This window comes from Podarcis cretensis (genome assembly GCF_951804945.1).
Source record: "Podarcis cretensis genome assembly, chromosome: 2".
Classification (NCBI taxonomy): domain Eukaryota; kingdom Metazoa; phylum Chordata; class Lepidosauria; order Squamata; family Lacertidae; genus Podarcis; species Podarcis cretensis.
The window spans coordinates 104572529-104596438 of NC_137171.1; the positions used below are offsets into that span (position 1 = coordinate 104572529).

General features: G+C 43.5%; 1 protein-coding gene across 4 annotated transcripts in view; it reads left to right on the forward strand.

The window, feature by feature from the left end:
- The window catches only part of FHIT (fragile histidine triad diadenosine triphosphatase), a 1061423-nt gene that overhangs the window by 375232 nt on the left and 662281 nt on the right, over positions 1–23910 (forward strand). For all 4 annotated transcript variants that reach the window (XM_079964180.1, XM_079964181.1, XM_079964183.1 and 1 more), the window contains one exon: positions 6035–6163. In XM_079964180.1, coding sequence (XP_079820306.1) covers positions 6061–6163 — 103 coding nt within the window. In that variant the 5' untranslated portion in view covers positions 6035–6060. The remainder of the gene's footprint in view (positions 1–6034; positions 6164–23910) is intronic.

The following is a 23910-nucleotide window of genomic DNA, read 5'->3' on the forward strand; positions in this document are numbered from 1 at the left end:
GATGAGAACAGAAATCATGCTTTGGCGGTGTGGCGGCAGCAGGAGGCCCCATTAGCTAAAGTGGTACTTCAGGTTAAGAACAGTTTCAGGTTAAGTACGGACCTCCGGAACAAATTAAGTACTTAACCTGAGGTTCCACTGTAATCAAATTGGGGTGGGAATTGACAATAATGCAAGATAATGCTAAAACCATATAAGACAGCCAATAAACAGGTCTATATTGCCCACATGGATTAGCAGTGACTTCCCAGGGTTTCAGGTGGGAAGGCATCCACAGACTTGGGGGCTGTCTGAGCTACAACCCTTCCCAATTTAGGTTTGCTGATGGTAAAGGTAAAGGTAAAGGACCCCTGGACTTTTAAGTCCAGTCAAAGGCGACTATGGGGTTGTGGCGCTCATCTCGCTTTCAGGCCGAGGGAGCCGGCATTTGTCCACAGACAGCTTTCTGGGTAGCCAGCATGACTAAACTGCTTCTGGCACAACGGAACACTGTGATGGAAACCAGAGCGCATGGAAACGCCGTTTAGCTTCCCACCATAGTGGTACCTATTTATCTACTTGCACTGGCATACTTTCTAACTGCTAGGTTGGCAGGAGCTGGGACAGAGCAGCGGGACCTCACTCTGTTGCGGGGATTCAAACCGCTGACCCTCAGTGGTTTAGACCACAGTGCCACCCGCGTCCCTTATTGCTGATGGTAGCCACAATTGGGCCCATAACTACTCTCCAATGCCTTCTGAAATTAGTGAGGTTTTTAACCATCTGCTGGAAGGCCAAAGGAGAGGAAAAGAGGCAGGCCTCTTAGGAAAGAGAATGCCATCACCTGGGGCCAGATCCTGAGAAGATCATCCTGGAGTTCTTTGACTGAGAGTTTTGTAATCCCAGAATTTGCCATTTTTTATGCTAGTCCATCTTCTGTGGGGACTTTACTCAACCTGTTATCTGCCTCAAGTTCCTTCCTTCGTCTCCTTAACCTGATTCTCCATGGTGATGCTATTTTTTGCCAAAACGTTCCTCACGGGGTCACAAATCTGAATGTAGAGTTGGCCAACCAATATTATTTGGCTGCCCTTTGTTCCAAGCATGCTAGTCAGATCACCTCACAGCCATCGATCTCAATGGACGACCTTAGGCTAGTGGCACATAGGCATCTGGGCAGGCACTATGAGAACAGAATACTGGACTCGATGGGCCATTGGCCAGATCTAGCAGGCTCTTCTTACATTTCTATCACCCAGACTATCTCCAGAGCTCCTTAATAATAATAATAATAATAATTTTTATTTATACCCCGCCCTCCCCAGCCAAGGCCGGGCTCTGGGCAGCTAACAAGCAATAATAAAAACAAGTTGAATGAATACAACTTAAAAACAAGATTAAAATACAACATTAAAATATTGAAACATTAAAATATTAAAATGATGAGGCTATCACAGGAGGAGAAAGGAAAAAGAAAGAGGGGGAGGAAATCAAATTGGCTCCAAGCCAAAGGCCAGGTGGAACAACTCTGTCTTACAGGCCCTGTGGAAAGAAATCAGATCCTGCAGGGCCCTGGTCTCATGAGGCAGAGCGTTCCACCAGGCCGGAGCCAGAGTTGAAAAGGCCCTGGCTCTGGTTGAAGCCAATCTAACTTCCTTAGGGCCCGGGACCTCTAGGGTGTTGCTATTTATGGACCTTGATGCTCTCCATGGGGCATACCAGGAGAGGCGGTCCCGTAGGTACAAGGGTCCTAGGCCGTGAAGGGCTTTAAAGGTCAAAACCAGCACCTTAAATGTGACCCTGTACTCCACCGGGAGCCAGTGCAGCTGGAAAAGCACTGGGTGAATATGCTCCCATGGCAGAGACCCCGTGAGGAGCCTCGCTGCAGCATTCTGCACCCATTGGAGTTTCTGGGACAGCTTTAAGGGCAGCCCCGCGTAGAGCGAATTACAGTAGTCAAGCCTGGAGGTGACCGTCGCATGGATCACTGTGGCCAGGTCGGGGTGGGAAAGGTAAGGGTTGAAGGAAGCACAGAGCTAAAATAAATAGTTTTGTAGGAATGGAGTCTTTTTTGTACGGTAAAGCATTCAAATTGCTGCATGCATCATAGATTTCACCACTGCCACCTGTATTCTGGAGTGGTACAGGCCAGGAAGAGCTGCGCTATGTGATCTTCTGCTGATTGTTTGCTTTAGAAGGTTCTACTAAATTGTTCTGGTCTGGATGTGGTCCTGCTTGAAAGGCCAACTATTTTCGGACAGGGCGGGTGTAGGAAAAACAGAGAATTTATATTCTCTAGATATAAATTAGCTCTGCAGTACATAAAAAGACAGTTGGCATTGTCAAAACAGTATGCAAAGGATGTCACAAACGTATCGAAAACATGACCCTTCCTTACGGGTTAGGGGAAAAAAAAGATAATTTAAGCGGTGCATAATGACTAATTAGTGTTTCTTGTCAAGGTAGCAGAGGGAAACTGTTTCTTTAAAGTGAAGGAGTCCAGATATCAAAGATTTACTCACAGTAATGAAATCACCAATGCAGACTGTTTTAGAGAGGTGCATCTGTGCACTGAATAAACTCCCCACATCTGGACGGGGGTCCAGTCCCTTGTTGTCTCACATCTGGTTGTCACCGCTATGCTGAATAGAGGGGGATCAAAAGACAACCGCAGACCAACCCAGACTCGTATAATTCTTGCTCTGCATCAGGTTGTTGGGGAGTTCTGTCTGTCATGAAAGCACAAATGCAATGAGATTGGTGGGTATTTTGCAGTTCTGCCATTTTGCATTGCTTCGATTGACAGATTGTACCTCTAATGGTACAACTCTTTTTTCCTCCTGTGCAAGGGCTTGTCTGAGATGTGAAATGGGGTGTTCTTGATCAGAGAATCATATCTCTGAACTAACAGGCTTCAGTTTGTTGCGTCATGAAGCTTATATCAAACATCAGTTCCCGTGTCCATGGTAAATGTACTTTGCTGGAAAATGATAGAAATGAAGATAACATCTGGATTTTCATGAAAGTGTTCAGACTCGTTTGACATTTAGTTATAATTGTCAGGCTTTTCTGACAGTTCCATGGGGACTCTTAAGAATTACAGATGCAACATAAAAGAGGATACTGGATCAGACCAATGACTCATCTAGTCCAACATCCTGTTCTCAAAGTGGCCGACCAAATAATTTAGGGAAATCCACATGCAGGATTTGAGCACAAGAACATTTTCCCTTCCTCTGGTTTCCAGCAACTGGTATTCATAAGCATTGCTGCTTCTGTCTGTGAAGGCAGAGCCAAGCCATCATGGCTAGGTACACAAGGTAGGGTTGGGATTTTTTTAAAAAAAATCAGCTTTTCATATATTATAACAATATATCTGACATACACATAAATACACAAGAAGTATCGTATTTCACGGGAAGAGAACAATCAGCAAGTACTATCAATCTGTGGCAAAAACCAAATGTCTTTCAAGCCTAGATGGGCCTTCTTCAGTATTACATTCAAATTGCACCTGAATCGTGAAAATAATAATAAGGGGGAAAGAGCCCAAGCCTCCTGGTCTAATATGCCAAGAAAGGGGCCACATGCACTCTGGGTTCTCATAGGGAACATCTGAAAGGATGGTAGTTCCATTCAGATATGACAATCACACCGGTAAGATGTGGGAGATGATGTATAAACACTGGCATTTGCTTAAAGATGTACTTGGATGCCAGGATGGCCCTATGTTTGAATAGGCTCAGGACCGCAATACCTCAAGGACTGCCTCTTCCCATATGAACCTATCCAAACCTGAGTTCCTCCTTTGTGTGCCTCCTCCTCAAGAGGTCTGGAGGGTGGCAGCACGAGAACGGGCCTTCTCTGCAGTGGCCCCCTGTCTGTGGAATGCTCTCCCCAGGGAAGTTTGCCTGGCGCCTTCATTATACACCTTTAGGCGCCAGGCAAAAATGTTCCTTTTTAACCAGGCCTTTGGTTGATTTGATACCCTTTTTTGAGGGGGGTTGTTATTGGCTTGCTGTTTTTATTTTGATTCTATATATTATGGTTTTTATGTTGATATTTTCTGTCAACTGCCTTGAAACCTCCAGGTATAAGGCAATATATAAATTCCAATAATAATAATAATAATAATAATAATAATAATAATAAATTGAAACAAAATGAATTGTATTTTTGAACTTGAGCAAAACTTTCCTTTTTCTAGAGGTGCCCACCCATGGGCTAGATACACGCTGCATGAATTGCAAGGCGCTGAGACACAAGGTTAACCTTTCCAGTTGCTCCTCTCAATATTTGTCGCCTTCTAAAACCTCAAGCATTTCACAGCATACTATTTCCTTACCTTCTGGAGTGGGATTTGATTATTATTATTCTCCCCCCCCCCCCATCACCACCCTGAGTGAATCTCAGAGCCACTGTTAAAACAGGCTGGGATCCCACTGGCACTCTAGTCCCTAGTAATTCAGCCAGATAGTTGGAATAAAAAGCACCGGGTCATCACTTTTCTCTCCCCCTGGAGCTTTGGTTATTGAAGCATCAGATCTTGCCTTTATTTCCAAGGTCACCAACTTTCTGCTAGAAATGTTTATTATTTTTGGAGTACGGGAGGAAGCATCACCTTCAGCTCTGCCAATGCGTTTTCTGAGCCTGACGCTCTCTCCTTCCGTAAATCTGTTTTAGAGGTGTTAGCTCTTTGTCTCTCCCCTTCCCCTTCCCTGAAACGACTCCCCTGTTCTTCAATGTCGGTAAGTGGTTTCTTTCTGGCTATTGAAGCTTTTTTGACATTCCCGTTTAAAAAATATTGCCAATCTGATTCAGCTTTCACAGTGTAAATAAGGAAAGGAGGAGGGCAGAGCTGAGGGCAGAGCTACTGTGGTATGGCGTTTCCTGTAATTTTTTTGTTGTTGTTGGAATCAAAAGCCATACTTAAAAGAAACCAAAATACACATCACCGCCACATCTTTCCCCATATTCCAGACAACATGCTGCCATGCCGCCGGAGCACGATTTCTGTTCTCATCCTGAGGCAAAGTTCTTAACCTGAAGCGTATGTAACCTGAGGTACCACTGTACCTGAGTATCATCATGCAGCCATGATGGGGCAGCCGTGTGAATTTTGCTCACCTCAGCCTTGACCTCTTTGGAATTCTTCACAGGCCACACCCCTTATCTCCAAGCCACGCCCCTCAGCAGCCCTGCTCTGAGCTGTCCTTCAGTGCTTTTACGTAGCTGCAGTGCATGCTTGAATTGTGCATATATTGCTTTCTTGGATGGAGAGCAGAAGGTAGTGTGTAAGGAGAGACCCCTGACTTCTGTCGTGTAAAAATCAATCACATCTGTAGTCCAATCCACTTTTGCCCCACCTGCCCCATGGCCTGTGGCCTTCAGGGGGTGTTGCAGCTACGGTAGGTGGGGCATCAATGAAAAGGCTTGCAGGTGGATGTTGATAGGCCTAACCATGCAAGACACAGGCTTATTTTAGGCTGTGTACTGCATATTGTATAGTTAAAGCACACGGCTTTACCCAAAGAATCCTGGAAACTGTAGTTTAAGGGTGCTGGGAACTGTAATTCTGTGAGGGCTAAACTACAGTTCTCATAATTCTTTAAAGCAGTGGTTCCCAAACTATTTTTGGCCATGCCCCACCTAAGCATCTCTAAAATCTTGATGCCCCCTCCCCTGTGACATATAATTCTTATTATTCAAAAAGTGAACTCTTATTCACGTGGAGGAAGCCTAAAAGGCCGTTAACTTAGTCTAAACCAGCTTTCACATTCGGCCCCCCTTAAAAATCAGATTGCCCGTCTGTGGGGCATGTGCCCCATGTTGGGAACCATGGCTTTGGAGGCAAGCCATGTGCTTACTGTATTGTGTGTATGCAGTCTTAGTAATAAAAAAAGCAAGGGGAAAAATTAGAGTGTTCATTCAGCTGCAGTGACTAAAAGCAACTCTGTGCATTTTCTGTTCTCTGAAATGTTGCCAATGATCTCATTTGCCGTATGTTTTAAGATCATCGACTGTTCTGATGATTTCAATTAATTCTCCTCCACAGGTCCAGGTGCATAAAAGGACATTAAGATGTCATTCCGTTTTGGGCAGCACCTCATCAAACCTTCTGTTGTGTTTCTGAAGACGGAACTATCCTTTGCACTTGTGAACCGGAAGCCTGTGGTTCCGGGTCGTATCCTTTTTTCCCTTTGGTTTGCATGCATCTCACATAACAGTCCATTTCTGGAACCTTGGCTGTCTCCGCCGGAGTAGAAGGAGCCCCTCTTTCCCCAGTAAAGAGCAGGTAAGATGTTACTCATATTTATTCTGAAGCCAGTCAGTGGAGCATAATATGCTTGATCGGTGTTGCAGAACTTCTGAAAGCGGTTGCTTAGCAACAGTGACCTTAGAGGTGAATTTTCTTCTGACCTTTTCACCACAGAAGATGTATAAATAAACAGGTGGTGCTTCTTTGCTTCTCTTTCCCTTTTCCTTGTTTTAAAAAATGATCTGGATGGTGTCTCAGAGATGCTCCTGTTTTTAACTGTCACGTTATCGGCCCTGTTGCGCTGCCTATTTTGCTTCCCCCCACCCACAAATATTTTGGTCTAAGCCAGTGTTTCCCAACCTTGTGCCTCCAGCTGTTTTTGGATTACAATTCCCATCATCCCTTGCCACTGGTCTTGCTAGTCAGGGATGATGGGAGTTGTAGTTCAAAAACAGCTGGAGGCACAAGGTTGGGAAACACTGGTCTAAGCAAATGCGAACCAGGTCTGGCATTGGGAATTAAAATGTAACAAGTCTCTTAAGGCGTCCAAATGCCAAGCACAGCAGTGCCAAAGTTTAAACTCCTTGCTTCTCTGGTAGCCAACGAGGTAAATAATCTGGTTGGAGACCTTTCTGGATGTTAATATGTGTGTGTTTGGGAAGTAAAAAGCAACAACAGATAGAACCACTGATTGCTCATGTCAGGAAAGATCCACCTATAGTAATGTTTCCCAAACTTGGGTCTCCAGCTGTTTTTGGACTATGACTCCCATCATCCCTATCCAGCAGGACCAGTGGTCAGGGATGATGGGCACTGCAGTCCAAAAACAGCTGGAGACCCAAGTTTGGGAAACCCTGATTTACAGCTTTTTGGTGATGAGATCATAGTTTGGTGCTAGAGTACCTGCTTTGCATTCAGAAGAGTTAAAAGGACTTGGGGAGCAGTTAATGGGAAAGACATGAGACCATAGAGACCTGCTTCCAGGCAGTGTTGGAGTGAGATCTATTAAGTCCATATTCAAGCTATCAGTGGCTACTATTCATGATGGCTATATGCTTCTTCCAGGACCAGAGGCTCCATGTTTTTGAATATCAGTACCTGGGGAATGGCAGCAGGAGATTACCTTCATGTTTTGCCTATAGGCTTTCCAGAGGCATATGGATGATCAATACAGAAAACACAAATATTGGATTGGCCTTTGTTCTGATCCAGCCATACCTTTCTTAGGTGCACTGACTGATCATCACCACTAATTTATTAATCGCCTTCTAAACAAGCCGTCTCAAAGAGATTTACACACAAGAGGATTCAAAATAGTTAAAAACTCAAAACATATCAAAAGTAAGAGAAAAGACAAAATGAGTTTTGACTGTATATGTTAAAAATGTTGAAACTTAATAAAATATAATTGGGAAACAACCCTCAAACATATCATCTACATTTAAAACGAGACTAAAACCCAGACAAAGTGTGCTCCCATTTACCCATCTGGGGAAGCCTGGCAAAACAAAAAAATATATTCAGTTGTTTCCAGAAAGTGCAGATAGTAGGAATGCTGTTCCACAGAACAAGGGCAGCCACAGTCCGTGGGTTTAGCTGACAGCAGGCAACTAAAAGCCGCCAGTTGACATTTGCTACAACCCTCCAGAGCACACATAGGATGTTGCCTCAGACCAATGGCTTATCTGCCTCAGTACTGTCTACTTTCACGGGCAATAGCTTGCAGGTTTTCAGACAGTGGTGTCTCCCAGAGTCTGGGGAATGAACCTGGAACCTTCTGCATGCAAAGCAGATGTTTTGCTCTGGGACATTATGGGGAAATGGAAATGGTGACCCCAAAATGGTGGCCCACAGCTGCTTGGAGCAATAGCTGGAGGATACTGGGTGCCAGAGGGCATACATAGTTTTCCTCCAAAGTGGTCCGTGGTTGGACTGAGAAGATAGTGACCAGCTGGCAACTCTACACACACTTACCATGACCCTGACTCTGCCCTTCTCACCTGTTTGTCATTACAATGCTGAAAGCGAAACATGGTTATGTAAAATGAAGTGTGATGCTACTGAGAGACTGCAGAAGAGCTGTGTAAAGCTGCATTCATCTGACCTGGCAACAACAAGTGTATTCCCCGGGCTTTATAGCAATAATTTCATCTGCTTGGTTTCTGACTCACTTATACATACATATATTTCCTAGCAGACAATGAAATATTAATGTGTTTGAATTTTGGCAAGATAGAGACAAAAAGAATGAGTTTAAAAGCCAATTCACTTTGGATGTCAAGTTAATTAACTTGTATGTTTTGAAAAATCCAGGTTTAAAAAGGGAGCTGGGAGGAGGGAAGAGAGACTTAGATTGTGAAATTATTCCTACAGCACGGCTTATATTCTGGAAAGGCTCTGTAGTGCAAACCACTGCAAACATAGAAATGCAGGACGTTGTTGAAGACATCAGTTCATTGCAACACAGTGCTTTGGGGTGTTTGTGCTATTTTCATTGTATTAAGCTTTGTTCAGGGGTTGGGTTTGCACATTCAACCACGTTTCTGCACTGGTACTTAAGACATAGGGACGTGGGTGGCGCTGTGGTCTAAATCACAGAGCCTCTTGGGCTTAACAATCAGAAGGTCGGCGGTTTGAATCCCTGCGACAGGGTGAGCTCCCGTTGCTCAGTTCGAAAGCATGCCAGTGCAAGTAGATCAACAGGTTCTGCTGGGGCAGGAAGGTAAATGGCGTTTCCATGCGCTCTGGCTCTCGTCGCGGTGTTCCGTTGTACCAGAAGCGGTTTAGTCATGCTGGCCACATGACCCAGAAAGCTGTCTCTGGACAAATGCCGGCTCCCTTGGTCTGAAAAGTGAGATGAGCGCTGGACCCCATAGTCGCCTTTGACTGGATGTAACAATCCAGGGGTCCTTTACCTTACCTTTTTACTTGAAATATTCAAATTCCATTAGATGTTTATAGGGAGGCTCTTGTTTAAAGAAGATATGCAGCCCAGTCTTGGAGTCATAGTAGCTGCTCCCTGAACCATTTTCCCTTTCCTAAACTTGATTTCTGATATTCTTTCCTTGCATAATCTTAGTGGTTGGTTGGTTTGGCACTTCAGAATAATGAAGAAGCCGTATTGATGCTCTTCTGATTCATTTTTGCTGGCTTTTTGAAACGGGAGCAGAATTTATTTATTACATTCAAATAAACAAATATCACCTGGGGAATTCAAGGGGGCATACATGGGCTGCCTCTCCTCGTTTTATCCCCACAACAACCCTGTGAGGGTTGTTCATAATTCATACTTCAGCTAGGCTATCGGATATCCTATATTAGGTAAACTAGTTTATGTCTCCATGGTTATGAATTATCCATATTATTCATAGACTGTATCTTCTGAAAAGCTTGGGGGCAGACAACAATATAGTGGGGGGAAAAAACCAAGGTTGTGCCAAGTTTTCACCTGCAAAAGTTTACCTGGCTTTGTGGGGGTTAGTGGTTGCAAAATGACCCCCTAAACTCTCACAGGCAATACTTTTGAGATGTTGCTCGTGGCTGCCTACAGTCATTGTGTTTCCCCTTTGTGCTGCTCCTGTAGCACAAATCTGTGCCTTGATCTCTCTTGTCGTGTGATGCCAGTCACATATGTAAGGTGTGTGTTAGGACAGCACAATGCCAATGAGATTGGAATAAGGCATCCCTCCTTCCACTTATGCGCGTTCTACTTGCCCGTGACTGCGCATACGCATACACATTGGGAAATAAATAGAAAAATAGAATCATAACAAAAGATGGCAGGAGAGTGCTGGGAAGTCTTCATGGTTTGTGAGGAGACCCTTCCCAGAGCCCGAAGAGGATGTCAGTGAGAACGGAGGAAGCCCTGAAGAGATTGGAGGTGCAACAGGGCTTTGTTTCGGCTGCTTCGCCTCCCTGCCTAACAGCTGACACGCAAGGTAGCACAGAAGCAACCACTGCTTTCCTGCGCTTCCCCCAGCTAGCCCCAGCTTCAGCTCTATATATTTTGCTCTGGATTGGAGAGAGCTGGAGAGCAGGGGAAAATAGGCATTTAGGGGCTTTTTAGAGGGTGCTCCCTACTTTATGTGATTTCACATATGTGCAAGCCCCCCCCCCCCCAGAATGTAAGTGGGGGACACTCCTGCCTGCCAGTATGAGGAAAGGTAGATGAAGCCAATAGGAAGTAATAGCAAAGATCCTTGTTTGGCATTGTCCTCCCTCGCAATGGGGGTAAGATGGGGTTGCAGAGCAAGGTGTGACCTGAATGGGAGCTTTATTCTTTATTCTCTCAGTTTGCAGACACATGCTCAAAATTGCCAGAAGTCGGTTGTTGTTGTTATCAGGGGTTGCAAGAAGCTTGGTTGAGCTCTAGAAAAGCAATGAAAAGAAAATCAGGTTATATGGTTTTGGAAGGCTAGAACCCAGATTTCCTGATTCCTGAAAAACAATCTAAACGGAGAAGGCTTTCTTAACCATACTTCCAAAAGTTCCTTGGTCTTAGCTCCCTGTCCCTTTGAAGGAGAGAAAGCAACCAATGATCTCTTACAGAAACCCCTTGCTTTCCAAAGATGGCTCTCTCTTGGCTTTGAGCACTATATAGATTATTTGATGCATCCTTGAATTTTCCAAAGGTTTTAAACAGAGCCCCTTACCACAAAGCAAAGTGTCTTCTTCACACTAGTACTTTGTCTTCGTGCAAATTCATACCTTTTTCCTGCTTCAATTTAATATTTGCCAGAAGTCCTGGAAGCAAGGCACTTTTATAAACATGAAAAAGGGCAGGATCTCTTGGGGAAATAGCTGAGCTTCAGACACCTTAGTGGTCAGATTGCACATGTTTACACAACCCATTATCCTCTGATAATAATCCCTTAATCCTGCAGGGTCAAACCAAGAGTTTAGTTGTTTGAGATAAGTTTTAGAGAGAACTCAAGAGAAACTCTAAGGTTCTCGTTTGTATGCCCAAGAGATTTGGTGGTCAGGCGCAATGGGCTTAAAAGGCCTTTTGCTGGGAAGTTGATGCTGTTGGATGTTTGTTGAATGAAGAATAAACGAGAGAAATGAAATAAATGGAACTGAGCAGAGCTGTGGGAAAGGAGTAAGCTGAACGACTGATGCACAATGAATTTATGTGATCCAACAAGGATCAAAAAGGTGTGGAAAGAGCAAGGTGGATGGGAAATAATTTGGAGATAAATTATGCTGAAAGGCAAGTCAGGAAATAATTAACCTTCATGCTATTGTTATGCAATGATTGTGTAGGTGTCTTTTTTTGACAAACATGACATGAAGTGAATAATACAATAAAGACACAAGTCTCACAATAGCAAATTCTATCTCGAGTGGGGGTTTTGCTGTGAAAGAGAAAGGTTTGTGGGGGGCAAGGATCCCCTAAAATTCCTGAGTGCCAGGTTCTCCCCATAATTTCTGAAATGAGTAAATGTAGGGTTTGAAGTCAAGACAGTCTCCTCAGGAGCTTGGCTTAGAGAGGTGCCATCAAAGAACAAAGGCAGGTGATGACAAAAGATGAGACATTCAGCATCAGACAAGAAAGGGGGAGACTGCCGGGATTACAGGGGGTGTGATGTTGCCACAGGGGGGAAAAGTGGTTTTTGCAGGAGGCTTTTGAAAATGAGGTTGCCTGGTGACTGGGAGGATGCTGGAAGTGGAAGGGGAGGAGCTGATTTTCCGAGCACAATTCAAAGTGTTGGTGTTGACCTTTAAAGCCCTAAACGGCCTCAGTCCAGTGTACCTGAAGGAGCATCTCCACCCCATTGTTCTGCCCGGACACTGAGGTCCAGTGCCGAGGGCCTTCTGGCGGTTCCCTCCCTGTGAGAAGCCAAGTTACAAGGAACCAGGCAGAGGGCCTTCTCAGTAGTGGCACCCGCCCTGTGGAACGCCCTCCCACTAGATGTCAAATAGAAAAATAACTATCTGACTTTTAGAAGACGTCTGAAGGCAGCCCTGTTTAGGGAAGCTTTTAATGTTTAATAGACTATTGTATTTTAATATTCTGTTGGAAGCCGCCCAGAGTGGCTGGGGAAACCCAGCCAGATGGGTGGGGTATAAATAAATTATTATTATTATTATTATTATTATTATTATTATTAGCTGCTGGCTGGAGGAGGCTGCACCGAGAGACGGGGGGGGTGTCAATAAGTGGCTGCTGCTTTGAACGCATGCTTGCTGAAGCTATGAGAGGAGCGGTGAAGGACACTCTTGGGGCGTATTGTTTTGCACCCCTCCAAGGCCACCAAGGCCCCCTAAGCCTCTAGCGACAGCAAAGGATCAAAAAGTGATACAAAATTTATATCAAAATGGTGGAACTTCCAGTGAAAAAGGGCTGAGGCACCTAGTACTTTTTGTGTACCTTATAGGGTAGGCCCTTGATTCTTCCAGCCTTTGCTGAATATCCTATCTTGTGATTTGCTTCGCATTTTCTTTCATATGTTTCCATGAAATACTATCAGCAGCCTTGGGTAATATTAAGCTCAAACAATATTTTGTTTAACAGTCTCTAGCCTTTTGTGTATTTTTGAAGATGTATTGGCTGTTATTGTTTAATTTGCTGGCATTTAAGGGGGTGGTATAGTTTCTAATTTTTGCTAACATTTTATTACAATCGCCTTGTCCATGTGAAGTGGATTACTTAAATTTGGTCCAAAGGCAAATGCTGGCACCTCACATTGGGTCTGGGAGCAAAGAGGCAGCCAATTAAGTTATTGTAAAGTTGGAGTAATATGCATGCAGTTGGCTTTTGCCAGTCAAAATGATGCTCCCCATATTCTACACCAGGCATAGGCAGGCTCCGGCCCTCCAGATGTTTGGGACTACAATTCCCATCATCCCTAGCTAACAGGACCAGTGGTCAGGGACGATGGGAATTGTAGTCCCAAACATCTGGAGGGACGGAGTTTGCCTATGCCTGTTCTACACCAATTGAAGCTTCCGAGCTGCCTTCCAGGCAGTCCGAGGCGTAATAACCACATTGCCATAATCCAACTGGGAGGCTGGTTCTGCACCATGTCTCCAAATTTGGAGCGCAGGTGCTATCTAAATGTATCCTGAGGAGGGCCAGCCCATCAATGAGGTAAGGTGAGGTGATCACCTCAGGCGGCAGGATCCATAGGGGCAGCAGATCCCAATGTGGCTCTTTATTTTCCCCCACCATTGTTTGTGCTGTAGATCTTTCCCACCCCTTCTTCCCTGGTTGGGGGGGGGGCATCATGTTGTGTCTCGCCTCAGGCGCCACAAAATGTCTTGGGCCAGCCCTGATCTTGATCCTCTCTAAAGCAATAGGAAGTCTGTTTAAGCTCCCACAAAGCATATCCTATTTGTTTCTCCCGGATGGGAAGCTCATCTCAAGTGTGCATTGCTCTCTGGAGTGGTGTAGGAAACTGCATCTCTGCCTCACCTTCATCTGTGTTGTAGTCAAAGTCAGGATTAGGTTTGGGGCTGCAGGATTAGCTGGGCGCCATACCAGGAGGAGGTTTGTCCTGTGTGGCATTGTTCCTGTGTAAGTGCTGCTGGCAAGGTGCCCTCCCTCCTTGCCACGTCTGCCAGAGTGGGAATATGATGGTACTGGCAGGGCAGACACCATTGTTTGATACAAATAAAGGTGCGAGTCACACTCTCTTCAGTTATTAATGCAACTTTTGGAATATATTAAGGTGTGGGCTGATTATAAAATTTCCTTTGCAACAAAGCATGGCTGTTTCCCCCCGTGGTTGGTTCTGCCTAGAATGGCCACGTGTCCTACTTTACAGAGGACAGTCTGTTATTTTCAGGATTAATACAGGTGCTGTTTAGAGAGAGAAAACATTGACCTAGAGAGAGGAACAGGTCCTTTGACACTGCCCATCACCCCTTAGCACCTGAACAGACATGCATGATGTCGGGAATGGGGCAAGTGGACATGGCTTGGGGGAGACTCTTCTCCTGCCTATATGCAATGGAGACGTTTCCCATCTGATGTTTGCCTGGTGTGGTTTGGTTCCTCTGAGCATGGCTTCTGTTTGTTCCATCTCTCCACTCAGGGCCGGCCCACCCATGAGGCAGGGAGTAGCAACCACCTCAGGCAGCAGGATCTCCAGAGGCAGCAGATCCCAGTGTAGATCATTATTCTCCCCACCCCTTGTTCACGATGTAGATCATCACTCGCCCCCTCTTCCCTGGTGGGTTTGTGGTTTTGCGGGTTGCTTCAGGTGCCAAAATGTCTTGAGCATGCCTTGTTTCCATCCATGTGTTGAAGCGAGTGGAAGGGCACATGAATTGTGTTAAGGGAGCTGTGTTTGTCCTTGTTGTTCCTCATCAGAACGAACCTGCCTGACCTTGGAGGAGAACCTTTCTGGGTGCAGAAGTGTAAGAAAATGTTCCACAAGCAAAGAGAAAGTTATTATTGTGGATGAGGGGAGCTAAGGAAAGCACCTTCTACACATACATACACATGAATTTGTACCCTATCCTAGCCTTTGAGCTTTGGGCTTTTTTGAATCCTGCTATAGCAAGGTTAGGGATGCGGGTGGCACTGTGGGTTAAACCACAGAGCCTAGGACTTGCCGATCAGAAGGTTGGTGGTTCGAATCCCCGCGACAGAGTGAGCTGCCGTTGTTTGGTCCCTGCTCCTACCCACCTAGCAGTTCAAAAGCATATCAAGTGCAATTAGATAAATAGGTACGGCTCCGGCGGGAAGGTAAACGGCGTTTCTGTGCGCTGCTCTGGTTCGCCAGAAGTGGCTTAGTCATGCTGGCCACATGACCCGGAAGCTGTATGCCGGCTCCCTCGGCCAATAAAGTGAGATGAGCGTCGCAACCCCAGAGTCGGTCACGACTGGACCTAATGGTCAGGGGTCCCTTTACCTTTTTATAGCAAGGTTTCATGTCTAGGTTCCACATAAGCCTTTCTCAGACCCCTTTGTTAGTTGGAGTGGGGTGTCTGTGCAGGAACCCAAGTTGCCGAGCAACAAGCGATAGGCCCTGCTGGGTGAAGCCCAGGATAATTTTGTAATAAAGTTCTGCTCACTAAAGTACTACTGTTTGTGGGTTTTACTTTTTGTTTTTGCACCGATATGAGTAATTTGAGGCTGCACTGCTGTTTTTATTCAAGCATTTACTTCCATTATTACACAGCTTTGCATGTGTTCCGCTTGTGTCTCACAATAAATATAACCATTATTGAGCTTTCTTTTTGTTGTTGTTCTTGAGGATAGGTTTTTTTAAAAAATGCTCCTTGTTCTATTCTTATTGTAGTATAAGGTTCTCACTTTCAACTTGTGTTAAAGCATGAAAAATGAATTTGAACATTAATAGAATCCATTTGCGGACCAGGGCTTTTATTGTAAATAAAATTATTCATTTGTTATGTCCTATTGTTTTCAGCCGACATAGTATTGATCTTTGGGTTTCTGCTCGGGGATGCCATAAGGAGCACTAGCATAAAGAGGGAGCAGTGCAACATTTGTAAATTGATTGAATGTAAAGCATAATGACAGAGACAAACATCATTTCTAAAGCAATGCTATATCACACACAGCATTTTTCAACAGCTTATTGAGCTGGTTATTGAAAAGAGCAGCCTATCCAAAGTGGAACAATGAGCAGGATGTTATTCGGACCAAACAATTTTATTGTGATTCATTGAGGACACTGTGACCCTTGCAATATATGCATTAAAAATTAGAATGGATTTTCTAAAAGAACTTTTTGGCCTACTTTGGCTGTAAAGAAAAGTTGTGAGCACATGGGAAAGAACAAACCTCTGAGACTTTTATTTACATAAGCACTAATTCTAGAGCAGATTTCCATCTGCATCTTGGATTCCAAAAGCACAGGCAGATGATCTAAGTGTAGAGCAGATTTTTGAGGGTGAATGGGGGTTGAAAGGGAGAGGAGAGGAAGGGGAAGATTGCTCTGCTTGAACAATGGCAGTGCTGGATGCATCCTATCCTCTCTGTTGTTCTCAGTGAGTACTGGAGGTCACCTGTTAATTTTTAGCAAAGTGGATTGGTTGCCTAGAGTGAAAGATGTGCACTCCAATGGGTATGTTAAAAGCTGGACTTCAGGAAAAGTGATTGCTGCACAAATTTGCCAGGGAAGAAAAACAGGTTGTAAGAGCAGAATCTTCTGTTCTGTTCAAACTATTTATTTAAGACATTTCTATATTGTTTAATTATTCACATTTCTAAGCAATGATCCACAGAAAATGGGGAAATGAAACAATAAGCAACCATCATAGTATGAAACATTACCTTAAAATGCCTGCAGGAACAAGAAAGTCTTAGTTGTGTGACTGAAGTTCAGCAAAGGAGGGTGGGTGCCTGTCTAATCTCAGCTGAGAGGGCATTGCATAGGCTTGAATCCACTACTCTGAATGCTCAGCTTCTAGTAGTTGTAAGTCATGCATCTGAGTCATTTGGGGCTCTCAACAGGGACTCCCCCCAATATCTAGGAGAAACCCCATACAATGCAACCCCATCCAGCCTCCAGGACTGGTGGATGCTCAATCTCCCAGATATGGGAGCCACTCGCCAACTGTCCCTCCATCTTCCCAGGGCTCAAGTTAATTTTACAAGCCCTTAACCATTCTACAATGGCATCTGGACAACATTCCATACAGTTTTTAATCAATACATGGAAAATGCACTGCATGTACCGGCTCCCTCCTAACTCCATGTGTTTTATCACCGTGTTTGAACAGAGCCAACACAGAACCTGTGCTTTGCCATTTTTGTGTGTACATAACTTTTCCATATGTACATATGCCTATTGTGTTGGGAACAGGGCCACTGGGGCAGTGCCAACCCACTCCACATTGTGTGTATGTGATCTGACACTTCTGAGTGTTTGATTGGCTGGATGAATACGTATCCCACCTTGTAATTTTAGCGAGTACAGAGGTAGTGTGTTGTATTTTAAAAAAGAAGAATAAAAAGTAGATTCACTTTCTGAAAACATTTACAAACGTTTCTAAAATACAGGTGGAAGCCTTCGTTGCCTTGTAATTGTTGTTGCCTAGAGAAAGAAAAATCTTTTGTCATCAAGAGAAATTGCTATCAGTTTCGTAAGAGCTCTCTATGTAACATGTAATAATAATTATTATTTTAAAATTATTGGGATAAATATATCTTTAAGCTGTAGGTGTTTGCCTTGAAATACAATACATGCTCAGAAAGCTCCACAGGTAAAAGAGAGAGAGAGAGAGAGAGAGAGAGAGAGAGAGAAAGATAGAGAGAAGAAGGGGGAAGTATAGCTATCTTTCACTTATGTGAGCTAGGGTAGAAGATTGGAGACCAGTGACCAGCATCTGTGTCAACTTTCCTTTAACTATTTAATGCAGCATCATACTTACCTGACAATCGAAATCCATACCTCCTCCAAAGAGGAAAATGGGAATTGTTAGAGGAGAAGTAGGTGGTTACTTGTCTAGATGGTACCTATGGCCTAATAAGATCAATGTGTTGCCATGGCTCTTGACAGATGTCCAAGAGGGACCTGAGTCTGTTCACATCGGCTGTGGAGACACCAGGTGAAAACATTGACACCAATTGTGGACTTAGTCACCTAGACCTTCCTGATCCAGAGCCCCCAAGGCAGAGGTGGCATTTCACCAGTTGGAACCCCCCTGCTCCCATCCACAAAGTTTCCAAGTACAAGGACTGCCTCCTTTATGGTCAAGTTCTTAACTGAGAACTTTCTGCAGTAATGTTGCATCAGACCAACCATACCTCCTACCAGGCCTTTTTTCCCCCAGCCGGAACTCACTGGAACTCAATTCTGGCACCTCTCAGGTGGGCACCATTGCCATTATAAGAGAACATGGGAGGCATTCATGGTGAGTTCCGGCACCTCTTTTTCTAGAAAAACAGCACTGCCCGCTACTTGCTTTTCATCATTCCTGGTCGGCTGGCTTGCTGGCTATTGGCTACCATCTTCTGTGTGTGAGTCCCCACCCCATCCCCCCATATTTGTACCATGGGTTCTCAGTTACAGAGTTATTATATAAAGGTTCAGTGTCAGTGTCTCAGAGTTTGCTAAGATGGTATGAAATTTTCATTGAAGGTAGAGAAAATTCAGAAAAATACAAAAGCTTGCTCTTGGATACCATCTAAGTAAAATTTACAAACAACAGCAACAACAAACCAGCAGATTTTTAAAGTAATTTGTTGCAAGTCTGAACTTGCTTGCAGGTCAGAACATGGTGGTCTGTCCCATTAACCATGTCTGCAGATTTTAATGTACAGTTTTGGTTCCAAAACAGAGTGCACAAATAGATGTATTCTCTGTACTAAATGTATATCCATGGAGGAAATTGATGGAAAACCTATTTCACAAGAAGTGTGCTTACAAAATTAGCACTATTTAGAAGCAGGTCTGCAAAAAAAAGTCTGCAAAAAAGCAGACTGAATGGATCTATGACAGCACCAATGAAACTGACATGGGACAAACATAGGTTGATCCATCCATCCCTACAGAAGAATGATATCTGTGGAGGCCACCATCTGTGAGACCCATAATTAATCTAGACTGATGCCACATTCTAAGAACACATGGTAGCACCCTCAGCTGTAGACTCCTTCAAGAGAGCAAAAAAAATTCTATGAGTAAAAAATAAAGAAAACAAAAAATAGTGGGAGGAGGGATTAAAGAAAAATGCTACTATCCTGCATTTCCTGGTAATCCTTCCTTACTCTGAAAATGTATATACTTGCATTGAGCTCTTTGAGGATTGGTAGAAAGAAACATGTGCAACTATTTCTCTGCACTCCCAAAACAACAACAACAAACCATTGATTTTGAAAGTTTCAGAACAATTGTAGCCTGTATATATAATTTCTCATTTTTTAGTGGTCATAAATGAATAAATTTGCTTACAAATTGTTGAGGAGTCTGGTATCTTAATGTTGCCATTAAATGATACCACATGAACACATGAAGCTACCATATACCAGGTCAGATAACTGAGCCGTTTGTCCCAGTATGGTCTAGCCTAGGGGCTGCTATCATGTCATTGTCCATATGTGTCAGGGACTGGGCAGAGGAGGAAGGGTAGAAACTGCCTCCCTCAAATCCTGACCCTTCCAGGGAGCAGGAAGAGGAAGGCAGTATAGATTTACAGCAGTGGTTTGAGGGAGGTTGCAGCTCAGAGGCAGATGAGGGGGAAAGTTGGGAAATCATGGGAGAGCCAGAGCAACAGCTGCCTGACACGATGTCATTAGAAAGCATTCCAGACCCTCCATCTCCCAGAACCCGGCAAACCTTAAAAGTAGGAGAGCAAAGAGCTCCAAGACAGAAGGCACTTAGTGGCACCCGTAGAGGAGGTGATGATGATGATGATGATGATGAATGAGGAAGTGGGAGAGACAAGGGGGTGGAAATTCACTTGGGACAACACCGTTATCCAAGAGGCTGGGTTCTATAGCCTCTCTCTGTAAAGTTTGAAATAAAAAAGGACCTTAAGAAACTTTTCCTTGTCTTTATACTTTCCTGGGCTGACAACATCCTGACAATATGTTGTTGAACTACAACTTGCATCATTCCCGACTGTTGGCCATGGTGACTGGGGCTGATGGGAGGTCATCGATATATGGAGGGTAACAGTAGGGTTACGGCTCAATCAACAAGTAAGCAAAAAATAAGGACAGTGTCTATCTTATTTTTACTGTTCTTATTTGTAGTGAGTCTTGTAATTTTTAACCCTGAACGTAAGCTGCCGCAATCATGGAATGAGATGCAGCGTAAACATTTTAGAGAAAATGAATTTATATAAACACTAAGCAAGAGATGAATATCTTCACAGAAAGGTTTATATTTCTGATTTCCTACAAGACTAGCAAGGCTGGCCTAAGAGGAAAGACCACAAGCTGAGTGATACCCAGAAGACAATGGCTCAGTATGATGCCATTTGAATTCAAGTGTTTATAGGAAGCATAATTATCTTGGGTGCTGAAGCCATTTGAACTCAATTACATTCAATTAGATGGTACATTTATAGGCTGCGGGCCTAGGGATGGGGAAGAAATTTGATCCTGTTTGCATTTAAAGGTGAACTTAACCTAATTCACAATTCCTGAAACGCTATGGGAATTGAAACACACCCATCCTTCAAAATTTGCACGTCCCTGAATTTTGCAATGCAGTTCTCTAGCCAAGTCCTGGGTACAAAAATTCATCTAGTGAGCATAAATATGTATATATTACTGAAGATAGCACACAAAGTGCACTATATGAGGGGAAATTGGTTTGCAAATGTGCACATTAGAACATACTCACACTGGTGGAGCTCACTACTGTTAGGATTCCTGCTCCATGATTGCAGTCATGGGATTGTTTTCTATCACATAACAGTGTATGTTTTCATTCCACATAGTGGGAAGTGATGGAGACAGGATGTTTGGACAAAAAGAGAACTTTGTTACGAGGACTTTGCTGGTCACATTTGTTACAAATTGGATATAAATTGTTTAAAACAAGGAATAATAAGTTGCTTTGACTGTTGGGTGTGATTGGGAAGGAAACTGAGTTACTATAATCCCTCTAGAGGAGCTGTGGGACACTACAAGTATTGTTGGCATCGAATTTGAATAGGACTTTTTATCTCCTGGGAAACTGCAGAAATGGAACACTATTTTGTCTACAGAGGTTTACACACTAAAGGAGACAATAGATTTATCTATTGAAGAATGGAAGGGACTTGACGTAATGTTTTGTTCCTGAATAACAAAGCCTCTGCAGAGGAATTAGAAGCTTTTTGGAATTAGAACATTTGTGCAGGAGAGCGAGGGAAAAAAAAAAAGAGGAGGAGAGAGAACAACAAGAACAACAAGAATAACAAGAACTGGACAAAGTCGGAAGACAGACTCCTTCCAAGATTGGACATGTGAAATCAAAGATGACCAAAAGATGGCAAAGACTAATAAAAAGACGGCAAAGTGGACTGGTGAAGGACTGTGGTTTAGATGTGGGAGCTCCAGGATGACAGTAGATATTGACGGACATTGGGAACGCAACCGGGAAAGGGGGGAGGGAAATTTGGAATCCAAAGGGTGTTAAATTACATTTTATTCTTTTTTTCTTTTTTCTGTTTATTTTAATCTGTATTGCATATTAAAGAGGGGAATTCGTGGAAGGGAACAGGTCGATTTTAGGGGATGGGAAAATATTTTTTAAATTGGGCCAATGATAATAATTTTAAAATTTGGGGTAAGAATTTGTTGAATCTATTTGAAAGAATTGGAATACAAGAGGGGGAGGGGAGGGGAAGTCCTGGAAGGATGCGAATGAAAATAAGGTTTTAAATTTGGATGTTTTTCTTTTTCTGTTATATTTGAAAATCTTTAATAAATATTATTTTTTTTAAAAAAAGAGAGACAGGATGTTTGGATTACTGTGTTCCGTGATGTGGGACTATTGCCCTTTCTTCTTTCTCTTTGCTGTCTGATGGAGCAATGGTTCCAAACTACAAGAAAAAAGATTCCACCTAAACATTAGGAAGAACTTCCTGACAGTAAGAGCTGTTCGACAGTGGAATTTGCTGCCAAGGAGTGTGGTGGAGTCTCCTTCTTTGGAGGTCTTTAAGCAGAGGCTTGACAACCATATGTCAGGAGTGCTCTGATGGTGTTTCCTGCTTGGCAGGGGGTTGGACTCGATGGCCCTTGTGGTCTCTTCCAACTCTATGATTCCATGATTCTATGATTCTATGAGAAAGAGGAAGGAGCTGAGTCAGAATGCTCCAAGTGTATTATATGTAAATAAAGTAGTTTAACCAAACTGCTGTGCTGCTGAGTCTGTTAAGCGAACTGCCAGTACTCTGCAGGTTCCGTAAGTTTGCTCATGCCTCTTGGTATCAGTCGCTGTGATGTTCAGGCTGAAGAAAGCTTCTGAAGCTCCCAAACAACTGACCAGGAGGGAGAGAACATGCCAGTTGGGCATGTGTCTCTGCTAGGGTCCTAAACACGAATAGGATGCTCCTGACGATCCTGAGGCAATTGCTATAATTTTATTTTGGTGAATGATGTGTGCTGCCTCCAATCCTCTGTCCATTTATACTGTCCATTGTCCATGTGTACTTGCACAGGGACATAAACCACAAAGTGGTTGACTTAGTGTTGCAACAAAATTGTTCACTAGGATGGAGAATGGAGACTTAGGTACCATGCATGTGACTTCCACAACTTCTGGAGGGCACCAGGTTCGAGATGCTGGTTTTGTCTGTCAAATTATTTTCATCCAGAGGGTTTGAAGCTGCCTTTATCAAGTTTTCTGACAGCAAACATGGAAACAGTGCTTCACAATCTTCATCATTAATTTCTGGAAGAAAAGTCGCCACATCTAAGAGCCCCATGATCTTATAGGCACTGCTTTCTGGGAGAAATCAAACTCAATAAACCCTACAATGATCGGGGCTGCCTGTGGCTACTTAGCAGTGAGTAGAAATGTACTCTGCACATGCCCAGGGGCTAACTTAGGGATACATACTTTTTCAGGACCGAATTACAGAGTTAAAAATACATCTGGGGAATGAATTCTAGCTCCAAACAAGTCTCCTGGTACTGAATTTCAAGGCACCCACTGCATGCATTTGGTAGTTTCCCAGAGAAATACAGCTGATTCAATTGCTGTAATAATGTGTTATCTAACCACTTTGCCATATGAGAAAATTGCTCCATTTTTAATTACCTTATTGGCTGAGCTGATTGTGAACCAAATGGCATCCCTTGGTGTGGAACATCTTTGGTGATTTCATCATTTGTTCGATTTCTTTAAACTTTGTCGTCTTCTTTTAAAAAAAAAAAAACCATTTGCAGCCAGTTGTGTGACATTAATACATCATTTGTATTTTACCCTATCACGTAAAATTTCAAATGTGCAGTTGTGCCAGGGCACAACTTCCTGACATCCACACTGTTGAATGGGCACTGGTTGTAATTTTTTCCTCCCATGGGGATAAAGAGTACATTAATGCAAAGCTGCCTCCTCCAGCTGAACTGTTTCTACTGTTCGTTTCATCTGTTGTTTCATCTCGAACAAGTGCCCCCTCTCCCTTTCCTTTTATCCAGCCCTGCTTATTGGACTTGTGTTTGGATTACTTGAGAGTTTGGTGTGGACTGGCTGCATGAAAAGGTGCTGCATGAAAATGAATGTTGTCTGGCAAATTAAGGTCCTGATACAGGGGGGAAAAAAAAGAAAAGAAAAGAAAAGCATTTAAGGGTTTTCAAATGGCCAAAAATATGATGGCCCAGTGTGCATGTCTTAGTAAACCAGAGGTGATGGTTTACTGTGAGCATGGAGATTGCTTCAACTTTGTTGCTCCCCTGGCATAAATGGTTTCTTTCACACCCAGCCCACAACCCCACCCACATTTGACAAGTCATGACCAAACCTTAACTTCGTGACATGGTCTGTTTGGAGTGAAGCAAGCTATGATCTGTAATGTAGGGTTACCATATTTCAAGATGAGAAAATCCAGTCACAAAGGTTGTTGAGCTTTTCTGGGCAAAGTTATTGAGGTGTTCTTTTGTTTTGTTTTTTTGTTTCACCCAGAAATCGCAGTGACATGTTTCTTATCTGCCCAAATCAAGTATAGGTGTTTTGGTTCCATCTCAATAGGAAGAGGACAAATAAGCTTGGATTGTTCTTTCGGTGTTCATTCACCCACAAATAGCAAAACGAAGTGTA